The sequence below is a fragment of the Natrix helvetica genome (genome assembly GCF_964273705.1).
Source record: "Natrix helvetica genome assembly, chromosome: 2".
Classification (NCBI taxonomy): domain Eukaryota; kingdom Metazoa; phylum Chordata; class Lepidosauria; order Squamata; family Natricidae; genus Natrix; species Natrix helvetica.
In genome coordinates this window covers 103801294-103815538 of record NC_138552.1, presented here as the reverse complement: position 1 = coordinate 103815538, position 14245 = coordinate 103801294, and the positions used below count along the sequence as shown (strand labels likewise).

General features: G+C 39.9%; 1 protein-coding gene across 1 annotated transcript in view; it reads right to left on the bottom strand.

The window, feature by feature from the left end:
- Positions 1-13071: 13071 nt before the first annotated feature.
- LOC309388008 (cysteine-rich protein 1-like) overlaps positions 13072-14245 on the bottom strand; it is a 53464-nt gene continuing 52290 nt past the window's right edge. Inside the window, exon 4 of the mRNA XM_081944974.1 lies at positions 13072-14223. Within this exon, the coding sequence (XP_081801100.1) occupies positions 14147-14223 (77 nt within the window). The 3' untranslated portion in view covers positions 13072-14146. The remainder of the gene's footprint in view (positions 14224-14245) is intronic.

Below are 14245 nucleotides of genomic sequence, written 5' to 3'. Positions count from 1 at the left end.
AAATAAATAAACATTATTTTACTTTTTGCCATTCACATTTCATTCTGTCTCTCCTTTTGCATCCTTTCTTTAATGATTCTATGCGACCATTTCTTTGATATTAATGTAACTCTTCTCCTGCAGTGAGTTAACCTGTGGCAAGATTGCTGTGGCAAGTTGGCTGTGGCACATTGGCTGTGGCAAATTGTTATAGACCCATCCATATAGACCAGGAATGACCATTCAGATATGCACAAGCTTTGAGTGACATAACAAGGACCGCAGTTCTCCACATAGAACAAAACATTAGTATAATGTAATGAATCGGTCAACAAAATTTAATTCTAGCTAAAATTAACATGATTTCATGCATGTGTATTTAGAATGGTCTCCCTCTATTGCAGAGATGTCAAACCCCTCGGCCCATGGGCTGGATGCATCACATGCTCCCCCCCTAGTTTAGTGAAGGGGGGAAAGTTCCCGATACGCCATGTGACACCGCCGTGACACCCCAAGTTTGACACCCCTTCTCTATGGCATTAAATATCACGATTCAGAAACAATTTTTGGAAGTGCTCTGAAGCCCATCTCAGGGGCTTGGAGATTTTTATGTGGCACCGGTTATCAATTGCTACTGTTTAGGTCTCAACCAAAAGCCATTCTCAGTCCTTGGATATCCCGTTAGCAACAAAGGCACTTATCCCAGATTTGTGAGCATCCTATAAAAAGATTATTGCAGTAAGTTATTACGGGGATTCTTTTTTTTTTTTTCATTTGCAGCCTTGCTTCTTGTATTTATCAAGAGGTTTATCTCATGCAGTTAAAAGCACCAATATACCAAACATGTTTAAATTACAAAACAGCTGCTTTCTTGCACTTAGACTTTATGCTGTGTGAGATCATACATCTTCATCTAACTGTCACCACCCCAGCAATACTGCAAGAAGATGCTCAGAAGCTGTTGCTCCCATCGTATTATTATTTTTATTAACTAGAACTTTTTGGATCATCTAAACGCAATACGCTGCATTTATAAAGCTGTCACAGGCTTTGAATGTGATACTCGGAGCTCACAAATTGAAACTGGAAGAGCTCGCAAATTGAAATCTTCCTTTTTTAAAAAATTGCAGCTCTGCTCAAGAAGGAAATAGGATGGGATCCTATGAAACCAACCAACAATAATCATTTGTCATGTTTGAATACTGCCAATGCATATTAAAGGTGGTAAGCATCCACTAGAGAATTGTTTCCAGTGAAGGATATCTTATACTAACAGGGCTTCAACTATTTTATTGAGGGGGAAAGTAATATAACATAATACACTTGGGGGGGAAAGACACCTACCTTCTGCCTCTCTCAATCATATAAAAAGAAAGCAAAAAAGACCTGTACTATACCAGAAACCATGTTGGGTTTGTTACATTATAATACAATTATAATTAATATAATTAAGGTGATTTAGAAATATTTTCTTTTTTCTTGGAAAATGGCTAAGTGGTCCTTGAAAAGTGCTTCCCATTATCACAAGCATGGGAGGGAGGTGTGAGGAGAAAGTCAAAATTGCCAAGAAGGTTGAACTATCCACAACCACAACACTAAATGCATACAAGCATACATATACACTTTTCACCTAATGCAACTTATCCTGGACCACTCTTACATCTTTGGGAAGGTAAGCAGTAGTGGGATTCAGCCAGTTTACACCTATTACGGACAACCAGTTGTTAACTTTCTAAGCAGTTCAGAGAACCGGTTGTAGGAAAAAATCTTATTTTGTTTTTTTCCACTTTACAGGGCTAGTCCTGGAAGGAAGGCAGGAAGGAAACATTCCGGTGTTGTTTCTAGCCTAATCTTTATTGCCCTGCTTACAGAAACTGCCTCTCTAGTTAACCCATTGTAACAGCTAATGCGAAGTGCCCATCGACATGAGTGATGTTGAGTTGGCCATGCCCTCCCAGTCACATGACCACCGAGCCATGCCTACCCAGCTGGTCATTAGGTCAGAGAACCGGTTGTTAAATTATTTGAATCCCACCACTGGAGCTAAAGGTTTGGAAAGTGAAACTGAACCATAAAGTAAGTTGGATGAAAGTTAGAAAGTTGCAACCATCGGGAACTTTTCTTGGGAATCTTTTTCAAGATTGTTGTAATGGTAAAGGGAAAATCAGGGTATGGAAGGAAAGGTGGAGTACAAATACAGGTCGTCCTTGATTTATTACTGCAATTGAGCCCAAAATTTCTGTTGCTAAGCGACACATTTATTAAGTGAATTTTGCTCCATTTTACAACCGTTCTTGCCTCAGTTGTTAAGTGAATCATTGCAGTAACAGAATTGATAAATGAATCTGGTTTTCCCATCGACCTTGTTTGTCAAAGGGGACCTCCAGGACTCTGCAATCGTCATACATATGAATCAATTGCCAAGCATCTGCATTTTGATCGCATGACCCTGGGATTCTGCAATGGTTGTAAGTGTAAAAAACAGTCATAAGTCACTTTTTTCAGTGCCTTAGTAACTTTGAATGGTCACTAAATGAACTGTTGTAAGTCGAGGACTACCTATAATAAATGCAATGGGTCAGTTCAGCATTTTAGTTAAAAACAAAGTTAAAACATTGAAACATTGTTCTGCTAGATTGAGCCCATCAATATTAGACTAAAATATATTGCCACGTTATGTTCTTAGAATATAATTATTCTGTTCTGCATATAGGGATGTGGGACGTATATAAATAATTTAATGGCGAGAAAGGTAGGAAGACCTTTTAAGGAAACGGACTGAAAATACCCCTTTTAAAATTCTAGTTGTTGATATTTTTCTGCCTTTGATTTGGGTTTGCTTTCTTCCATCACTCATGAATTCAACTCACATGACTTTAGATACAGGACTCTAAGAAAATCAAGAGCTTCAAGGTAGGTCAGGCCAATGGCATCGTTTTTCAAAGCAAGCGCAGAAGAAAAAGTAAGACACAAAACAACAGAAGGCAATTCGATTGGCTGTTTGTCTTGCAGGGGTGAGGTGGAGTTGGTCTTCTCAAGTGACCTCTTGAAAGGACTGTGCACTGAGATTTGAACCATTTCAACAAGGAGAAGGCTCAGTGAAGAGATGGCAAGGAGAAAATTTGCTGTCTGAATGCAGCCTTAACAGGTGAACTGACTTTGTCTCTTTTTTACTTTAAGGAATGGGACTTCTAAGGCGTGAACAGTTTTGATTGCAAAACTCAGCTTGTGGAATTGGGCCCAGAAACTCACTGTAGTGTACTATACACAGTATAGCTAGTCCTCAATTTATGACCAAAAATTGAGCCCAAAAGTTTTGTTGCTAAGTTAGACAGTCGTTAAGTGCCCCATTTTACGGCCTTTCCTGCCACAGTTATTAAGTGAATCACTTCAGATGTTAAGTTAGCAACATGGTTGTTAAGTGAATCTGGCTTCCCCATTGACTTTGCTTGTCAGAAGGCTGTAAAAAAGGGTATCACGTGACCCCAGAACACTGCAACCGTCACAAATATGAGTCAGTTGCTCAGCGTCTGAATTTTGATCACATAACCATGGGGATGCTGCAACGATCATAAGTGTGAAAAACGTGTTGCAAGTCACTTTTTTCAATGTCATTGTAACTTTGAATGGTCACAAAATCAACTGTTGTAAGTCGAGGACTACCTGTAGATGAGCAACCTTTGGTGGGCATGTTTGGAATTTTGTGAATGTCAAAATTTTAAATTTTGAGAATGAGGAACGTACCATATCATACCATACTATACCATACCATACCATACCATACCATACCATACCATACCATACCATGGTGTTATGTACCAAGAGCGTCCACCAGCAGGTGGCGCTCAGTAGCTCGACCAGCAGCTCACCCCTGATTGGCCCAACCGAGCAATCTCTGTGGCGGGACAAGCCTAGTGCTCTTATTGGTTGCCGGTCTGACAGCTGTCAGTATAAATAGCTGTCAGCCTGGTATGTTCTTGTTCTGTTGTACTAGTGTTCAATAAACAGTTAACCGTTTCAGTAGCCTCTTCGTCATTTACCTCAGAATATAAAACATACCATACCATACCATACAGTACAAAAGGAGAGTTGGAAGCGACCTTGGAGGTCTTCTAGTCCAACCCCCTGCCTAGGCAGGAAACCCTATACCGTTTCAGACAAATGGCTATCCAACATCTTCTTAAAGACTTCCAGTGTTCACAACTTCTGGAGGCAAGCTGTTCAACTGATTAACTGTTCTAACTGTCAGGAAATTTCTCCTCAGTTCTAAGTTGCTTCTCTCCTTGATTAGTTTCCACCCATTGCTGTATGTTTGACCACAAAATACTTTTAAAGGAGCTGCTGTACTTCTTCTTAAAATACCAGATAGACTGAATAGACCTAGCTTGTCGCAAAATATCTATTTATCAAAAGATAAACTTTGAGGATATTTCCAACTACTGCAGTTTGTCTTTTTTTTTTCCTGGGCAAATAGGCATATTTCTAAAATAACCATTATCAAGAATGCCTCTCTGGATTACATGAGCACCAGAAAACTCTCTGAAAATACAGATGATGCCAAAGACTGGGGTTTGTTTTATAGCCTGCCTGCTTCCCACTTAATTAATTTTTTAATTAAAAGCATTTTATTTAAAAAAGAAAAAAAGACAGTTCAGTGAAGGAATGAAGACTGGGGCCTGTCCATGGCCTGCAGCTATTGTGGATAATTACGGCCAGGAGTTGATTGAGAAATGTAGGCATATAAATACCATAGCATCCCACATTAAGCAAAAAAATACTCCTAGCTCATGGTTTTATTGACGAATCACTGCTTAGAAAAGCTAGATCATAAAGTTTAGATTGAATTACCAGACATTTTCCCTTTGAGGATTAAAAAAATGTCTGCAATCAAGTATCTCTTTGGTTGCTGAATATCTTTGCCTGCTCTTACAGAGGGAGGGAGGGAGGGAAGGAGAGAGAGAGAGAGAGAGAGAGAGAGAGAGAGACAGACAGACAGACAAACAGACAGACAGACAAAGGTGATGACGATAGGATCGATTTTGTGTGCTTCTTCAAAATGCATTTTCAATTCCATGTCCTGAAATAGAGTTATGCCTTCCAGAGCTTGTGCCCATAATCAAATCATAGTGTCTGAAAAGTTCATCTAGACCAAAACCTCCAATCTTCTGCTCTTGTACTGAGATTCTGAGCTAAAACATTAGTAGCTGGACATTCAGAATCATTTTATGTGTGGAGATAACACACCAGCAGGAGTTTTAGAATAGAAAGACATTGATGGGGGAAAGCAGCAGCATCTTGATAGTCACCATATAATATGTTCATGGAGGACAGAAAAACAATGCATTTTGGATAGTAGACAGGTACAACAATAAACAAAAGGGAGCTCCATGACCAGTGCCCTGGGAGTTTGGGTTAGAAGGAGCCTTAATGGGCTCTCAGGTCTAACTAACTTATCTGTCTCTTCGCTATAAACAATACAGTGGTTAGCAATCATGACTTGATGGTGGGCCAAGAGCTGAGTGCCAAGATCAAGCTAAAGAACAAAATGAAAGAATAATTTTGGCTGCTGGATTGGTGGAAGTCTCCACCTGCCCACCCACCCCACCCCATTTTCTGCTCTACCCCTCCAATTTTCTTTTCAGTCATCATACATGTATACAGTAGTTGTATTTCTCGTTCTATTCTTTTTTCATTCTGTACACACTAATTTTCATTTCTTCCTTTTTATTATTGTGAGCAGCACAGAGCAATGGTGGGATTCAATTTTTTTTTACTACGGGTTCTGTGGGCGTGGCTTGGTGGGCGTAGCAGGGGAAGGATACTGTAAAATCCCCATTTCCTCCTGACCAGCTGGGACTCAGGAGGCAGAGAATAGATGAGGATGGGGCCAGTCAGAGGTGGTGTTTACCGGTTCTCTGAAGTACTCAAAATTTCCACTATCGGTTCTCCAGAACTGGTCAGAACCTGCTGAATACCACCTCTGGCCCAGAGTAACTCTCATGGCGAGATAGGTGGCAAATAAATATGTATTTATACAGTGTGTGTGTGTGTTGTGTATACACTCACACACACACACACACATATACAGTATGTATGTATGTGTGTGTGTATGTATGTGTATGTATATATGTATATGTATGTGTGTGTGTATATATATACATACACACACAGACATATTTGTGTTGTATTTGTGCTGATAAATAAATAAAGGGAGACTAGTATGGGCATACCAGGGGTTGTAACACAAATACATATATACATACATACATATATACATACATACATACATACATACATACATACATACATAACCAAACTTGGTACATAGATGACTTACTCTCTGGAAAAAAGAGGGGTAAGACACCCTTAACACTCCTCGGGGGTGTGTATTCTGTTAAGATACAGTCTGTTGTGCCTTTAAATGGCTTCTACTGTACAGTTGCCATGGTAACAGCTTCGCAGTACTCCACATGAGGGCTCTCTCTGGTAAGGGGGAAAATCTAACATTAGAAATTACATTTGGTCCACAGATTTTCCCCCTATAAATAAATACCCGGACAACGCCAGGTTATCAGCTAGTTAACAAATAAATAAATTGTTGGTGGTATCAGAGTCATTTTTTCTCCACCGCTCCCCTCCCCCTTCAATTTCCTCTTCTTTCTTTTATCTTCCCCTCCAACCTGAGGTTCTAGGTATTTCGATCACAGTTGGGAAATGGCTCTAGTGAGACAATTGCTTGTATATGTTGCAGGTATAGCAGGGAGAAAAAGATGATAGAAGAGAGATGAATAGACTTCTAGAGAGAAGCAGACTGACAATTGAGTTTTTTGTACTTTGAAGAAAAAACTCCAGCCCCAAGGCTTAGACTTTCAGTAGTTAATTACTGTTTCTCTATTTCTGATTTTGTTTCTAACCCACAGTCTCATCACAAACTGATTTGAAAAACTCTGCTTTAAAGCAGCTTATCAGTATTTCACATGGTAGAGCCAGTACAGAAGCCTTGTAGAACAATTGATGTTACTTCAGAAAAATGAACTTTTGATTTTTAATAAAACACCTCATTAATTTTTGCATCTTTTATTCCCTTTACCACTAGTCTAGATGGCATTTTCAAGGAAGAGTAAGACAATGTAATACATTCATTTGTTTGTAAAAAATATATAGTTCTATTCCACATTACTTAGAATCCAGAAGTAGTTTATAATTTCTTAAAACAAAATAAAAACTAGAAGGGGAAAAAAACTACATTAAACAATCCAGTATAAGACAAACAAGTGAGAGATAGACTAGGGAGGGCCAACATAAAAACATTGTGTAACACAGATAGGAGATGTCACCTGTTTATCTTGGAATATCTAAAGGTAGGAGATGCTTTTGAAGATAATGTACCATTCTATTCTGACAGACTATGGGACTTGAGGTTAGAAGGGAATATGATGGCATGCATGCAATGAGACTTCTTGTCACATGTAAGCTACTAGATCCACATGGATAGAGTTCAAGTTAACTACTTTATTATAGTCTGCCTACAATACGGGAATTCTCCCCAGACTGCTTTGCCTTCTATAAGGAAGAGATATGTAGATACCTCTCTATGAAGCTTAGGTGGGTGGATGCAGAGGTAGGTTCTGACCAGTTCTGGAGAACCGGTAGCAGAAATTTTGAGTAGTTTGGAGAACCAGCAAATACCACCTCTGACTGGCCCCGGGCCCCATCTAGTCTCTGCCTCCCGAGTCCCAGCTGATCAGGAGGAAGTGGGGATTTTGCAGTAACCTTCCCCTGGAGTGGGAAGGGGATGGAGATTTTACAGTATCCTTCCCCTGCCACGCCCACCAAGTCACGCCTACAAACTGACAATAATTTTTTTTGAATCCCACTACTGGGTGGGTGGTGTCAATTCTGGACTCTTGTAATTGTGCATTGTAAAAAGGTAAAGGTTTCCCTGTCAGTCCTGCCCAACTCTTGGTTTCTTGGCTGAGGGAGCCAGCATTGTCCGAAGACAACTTCTGTGGTTGTGGTCACAGAACCAAAGCCACATGAAGCACTATTACCTTCCCACCCAAGTGGTACCTATTAATCTACTCACATCCGCATGCTTTTGAACTGTTAGGTGGGCGGGAGCTGGGGCAAGTAACAGGAGTTCACCCTATTGCGTGGAGCTTGGGTCTCAAATTCAAGCTGTTAGCTCTCCAGCTGACAAGCTCAGGGTTTTTAACCACTGAGCCATTGCTCAATGATTGAAAGCTAATTCCTCACTTGAATCCTCCTCCCTACCTGGCTGGGTGTTTGGAAGTGGAAATAGTTTTCATCCATTTATCCATATGTTGTTAAAAAAAATTAAGTAAAGCTCAGTTCTGGGAGCCCTGTTGAATGTGGCCACGTTGTTTTCTTCACAATGCCACAAAAGAGGTTAGCCTTTGCCTCCGTTCACAATGCTTGTTCAGCTTCCCTAGCCTATAGCTCTGGGATTTTAGCCAGGCTGCCCCAGCTACATTAGTTTATTTCAATGAATATCAGCAAAGTGCTTGTATTTCAGATCAAAATTTATTTGGGGAGGGGGGGGGAGAGGACAGGAGATGGCAGTAAACAAGACTATTAGGTTAAAAAAAAATCCGAGAAAAACAAGAACAAATGGCAAACCATTTCTCTTTAATTCTCTGTAGAAAATTACAGATGTTTCCAGGAATCGAGCTATTTTTACAGTAAATGGACAAAGAACATTTCTGTTTGTCACACTCCATGCATGTCACCCTGTTCCTTCCCAACTTCACCTCCCAGTGATGCAGTGATTATTAAGCTGCCAGGGCAGAATTATACATTAGCTTTAGAAACATCTCCACATTTGGAGATAAAGAGATGGAACCTCCTGTCTTGAAGTTATGGGGATTGTAGTCCAGGATGGAGTGTACGTCTATCTCATTGTAAAATTCCTAAGAAATTCCCATTCCATCTTAAAAAGGTATAGCCTGTCCCTTGTGCTTTCCATCTATATCCAAGTATATAAATGCAATGATTATAACCTTATTGCTTCTCCTATAAAAATATATGTTGTTTATATTATTCTTCCATTGTCTCTGGTTGATTTGTTAGACTGTCCGGTGGCTTGAATAACCCCCAAACCTATTCCATAATAAAATAAAATTAACATCGTTTAATCACTCCGCTAAATTATCTGCAGAAAATTATTGTGTCACCATAATAGAGTCTCTCCTTGAAGAATCGCACTGTAGAAGAATACTTCCAATAATTCCTCCCCTACAAGTTATGTGATGTGCCATAATTTAACTAATATGGTCACAGAACAGATAAGAGCATCTCTTTAATATTTCATACTGCTTTTTCAATACCTTGAAGCATCCATTTTAAAACCAATTATGACTAGGTTTTTATTAGTATTTATCTTCCTCACTCCACAGCCATGTCAATATTTTTAAGTCTCCAAAATTAAGCACCTCTGAAATTCTCAAATGAACATCTTGTCTTTTTCTTTCTTTCTTTCTTTCTTTCTTTCTTTCTTTCTTTCTTTCTTTCTTTCTTTCTTTCTTTCTTTCTTTCTTTCCTTCCTTCCTTCCTTCCTTCCTTCCTTCCTTCCTTCCGTCTGTCTCTCTCTTTTCCTTTTTATGGTATTTCTGCCTTTTCATTTGAGAGCTGAATATAACATATGGGTGCAGGGGAACTTCCCAATTTTTTAGTCCTACAAAAGTCATCTATTGTATTTCCCCCAAAATAAGACCTAACCAGAAAATAAGCCTTAGTATGATGTTTCAGGATGCTTGTAATGTAAACCTTACACCCAAAATAAGCCCCAGTTAAGATTGCCTGCCAGATGGATGCATTTAGTTCTGTATTTCCCCCAAAATAAGACTGTCAATGTCCGAGACAGCATGCCATTCGAAGTGGCCACAACGTACAATTTTGGAGTTGCCACACACACGTAGGGGGATGCCTGGGGCCACAGATAGGTGTCGGGTGATGGGACTCATGCAGGGAGAGGAGCCAGGAAGGAAAGCCAGCTGCAGTTGGTTCAGAAGTCATCCAGGCCTGAAGATGTGGTGGCCCTCACGGACAGTGAGGAGGTTGGGGAGGAGCACAGGCCAGTCCTGGAGGCTGGGGAAGGCTTGGACGAGGGCTCTGCATCGGAGACAGAGATGAGGCCGAGGCCGTCTGGCAGTGATCAGGTGCCTATGGCGCTAGACAGCAGTGAGGTAGAGGAACAGCTAGAGCCTATTCCCAGTGTGCGCATGCACAGAGCTGCCAAGAGAAAAGAACAACTCAGAAATTGGGAGTAAAGTCACAGGTGGAAGGTGATTGGCCCCTCCCATAGACAATAAAAGAGGAGTGAAAGGGGAGTGGACCTTTGCAGGACCTTTGCAGGAAACAATTCATTTGTTCATTAGATCCGTTTCAGGAGTGTGACGATCTGTCCCTGAATCTCAGAGACTCTGTGCCCAGTCTTTCCTTGCACAGCACCTCATTTGGAAAATATTTACATGGCAGCTTTCCAAGATAGATAAGGTCTGTAGTCATAAATATTCCTTTGAAAGATTGTTTGCCAGGCCTTGCTGAATGTGAATGAGAGGAATTCACAGTCGTTTAATAAAAGGGGTTTTGTTGGGACCAGGACTCTGCCTCATGCTTTTTGGAGAAGCCTAGGTCAGAACAGACACAAGCCAATGAGAGAGCAACCAGGAACAGGAAGGCTAGCAGAAGCCAGTAATGCTGGCTAGAAATCCTTTTACTTGTATTGTTCACCACGTGCCAAGCTGAGACTCCATTAAAGAGACCTGTTCTGCTCATAGTGTGGCCTCTTCTTTTGCTGGCCTGGTTTGGTGGCAAAGACCTTACCAGAAAATAAGTCCTAATGCGTCTTTTGGAGCAAAAATTAATATAAGACCCAATCTTATTTTATACAATACAATACAATACAGTACAATAGTAGAGTTGGAAGGGACCTTGGAGGTCTTCTAGTCCAACCCCCTGCCTAGGCAGGAAACCCTATACCGTTTCACATAGATGGCTATCCAACATCTTCTTAAAGACTTCCAGTGTTGGGGCATTCACAACTTCTGGAGGCAAGCTGTTCCACTGATTAATTGTTCTAACTGACAGGAAGTTTCTCCTCAGTTCTAAGTTGCTTCTCTCCTTGATTAGTTTCCACCCATTGCTTCTTGTTCTACCCTCAGGTGCCTTGGAGAATAGTTTGACTCCCTCTTCTTTGGGGCAACCCCTGAGATATTGGAACACTGCTATCTTGTCTCCCCTAGTCCTTCTTTCTCTTAAGCTAGACATACCCAGTTCCTGCAACCGTTCTTCATATGTTTTAGTCTCCAGTCCCCTAATCATCTTTGTTGCTCTTCTCTGCACTCTTTCTAGAGTTTTTTCAGTGAACTAGGGTAGTGTGCACTGTGATCATGTATGAATCTGGACTCACTGGCTTTTATTTTATATTTTATTTTACACATTAAAGAAAAAAAGTAGGCCCTAGCTAACTGGTCTGAAAAACAAAGAACGGATGTAAAAGAACTGATGCAAAAATCCACCAGGCAAGGCATTTCAGCTGGTGGGATTCAGAAGAGGAGCTTCTTCTATGTGGCTCCTGTCCTTTAGAACATCATAGCGCCCCGAGAGGTGAGATCACTGGTGGCATTCAGCTGGCTCTCTCCGGTTCAGGTGACCTGGTAGCAGTTGCCCACCCACCCCAACATAATGTGTGCACACACTCACATTTGTGAACTGGTAGGGAAGGTAAGTGAATCCCACCACTGGGTGAGATACATTCCCACTCTTCTGATCTTCTGTAAAGGTCTGAAGCCTTGGTTCTGACACTTGTCCTGAGCCCCCAGTGGGGATGCATCACCCTGGAGGTGGCTGGTGTAATAAGAGAATAAGAGAAGACACCCACCTCTCCCCGTGCGCATCTTGTTCCCTTCCTCCCCAACGTTTAGTTGTAAATTATTACTGTTATTTATTGTGTAATGTTTTGCTGGATTTTAATATTTTAATGTTTGAAAGTCACCCAGAGTTGCCTTTACGTGAGATGGGCAGCTTACAAGTCAAACAAACAAACACACCTCTAAATAAATAAACAAATATATTTTTTTTGTATTTTGTGATATTATTATCATCAATCTTGTATTTATAATTCTTTTCCTAGACGAAGGAGAATCCAGGCTTATAGTTTAGAAAGAACATACTCTTTTTTTTCAGAATTTTCTCTGATATGTGTGCAATCGCATTAATATATATGCCCTTTTTGTGAGCAAGAACAAACTCAGTTACCCAAAGCTACCAAATCTCTTCCCATGTCCAGTGGTTTATATTTTATTACGGAAGCAAGCACAGGGCAGTTGAAAAAATAATACAGGCAATATTTTCAGCAAGACGTGGAGATTTGTTACTGATATACTCAAGGTCAAACCGTGAGTGATTTGCTTAGTTAGAGGTTGCAAACACAGGAAGAGAATTTTCTCCTTCTGCTGTTTAGATTTTATAGCAAAGTGCTTGGTGCCTTTAGTTCATAGAGTTAATTCAGGGCCTATTTTGCTTTTTTATAACAAGAGTTAAGAAGAATAGAATAAGGGAGGGCAAATTTCAGTGGCCACGACAGCTGCTTTCAATCTTACATGACATATTGAGTTAGAAAAAGTGATTGTGAGCAGGAAAAAGTGTGCAAGGTGTAAAAGGAGAAAGTGGATGTGGAATGATGTATATTTCAAAGGACATGGTATTTTCAAGAGGACAGAACGAAGGGCATGAAATTAAACTCCTTAGGAGACAAGGCTGCATGTACTTGCTTATATTTTGTCCTCCACCACTGCCCAGTATAATTTTTCTAAATTGAAGATTTTTTTCAAACCAATTATATACATATGCACATGTACATGTACATATATCCATACCCATACCTATGCATTCTCTTCAGTTCTCATTATTTCTGAGTGGTGGTTTTCTTATCTTGTCATTCTTTGTGTTCCTAAGAAACATCTTGAAATATATGAGTGGGGGGGAAATTATGATAGTAAATTGATTCCATCACACACCAACAAAAGACAAGAGTTATATTTTTTGGAGGAGTATAGATTTATTCTTCATTTACCTAAGGTGATCGTGTAGCTCTGGGCCCTCCGAAGTTATCAGAAGGAGCAGTAACTGTTCAAACTATTTCCTTATTTGGTATAAAATTATGCCCCGCTTTCTATTAATTTAAACACTCAAAGGGGTGAACAATAGATTGATCAATCAAAACTCAATTCAAAACTCAAAAGCTGTCAAATCATATCAAGTCTATTCCACATAGAAATCACACCACTCTCTCAATGGAATACTACCTTGGTTGGCCGATTAAGAAGCCTCTTGATGTAATACATGAAAACAACTGCAAAAAAGTGCATTATTATTTGTGTTGGAAATGTGGCTTGGTTGCCATTAGTTCTTTATAATGAGATGTAGTTTCATTATATGTAAATCCGAGGATTATTTTACAGCATAAGGCAGTACATTTTCTCAAAAGTAAACCATGCTGAGCTTAGTGCTCACACTGTAGGATTGCATGGATTAGACCTATGGTTCCCATAAGTGCTTGCTAATGACAGAATGCCAATTATGTGAATTAGGGACAATGGAGAACTTGTTGCAGTATGTTCTTATTGCTCATGTTTACCTCAAAGCTCTAGGAAAATATTGCATGAAACATGAAACATATATCAAACATGAAAACTCAATTCATTTTTCCTATTGCCAACACATATATGAATATGCCCATGACTACCTGGATTGATTGTGAAATTGGGCCAATCCTGCTCGCTCTTGTCTGCATTAGAGATATGCATTCAACTTTTTTTTTTTTGCTTCATTTCTGAATGAAAAGGAAAAAAGACGTAATGCTGACTAAAAGGCGCAGAACTAAATTGTTCATTGAAACACTGCACATACCAAAAGATAGTACCTACATTTTTGGCAGATATTAACAGCAACCTATTGAAAATGTATTTATCACAGCTGCTATCTGAAGCAGCTGTAGCGTTAACACACTTTGAGGAACTGTCTTGACTTATTTGGACTCATATTTATAACCAAGCGATAAAGTCCTTTAAATGTGAACTTGGCATGTTGTTTTATAAAATGCTACTTCTGCAGCATAACAAAAGCCAGGCATCTAGCTGGATTTTCAGATTTGTGCTGGAACTCGGGAAGAAGAAGAAGAAGAAGCACCAAAAGATGAACGCAGTCTTGAAGGTCTTGCTCCTTAAAAAAATAATAATAATGT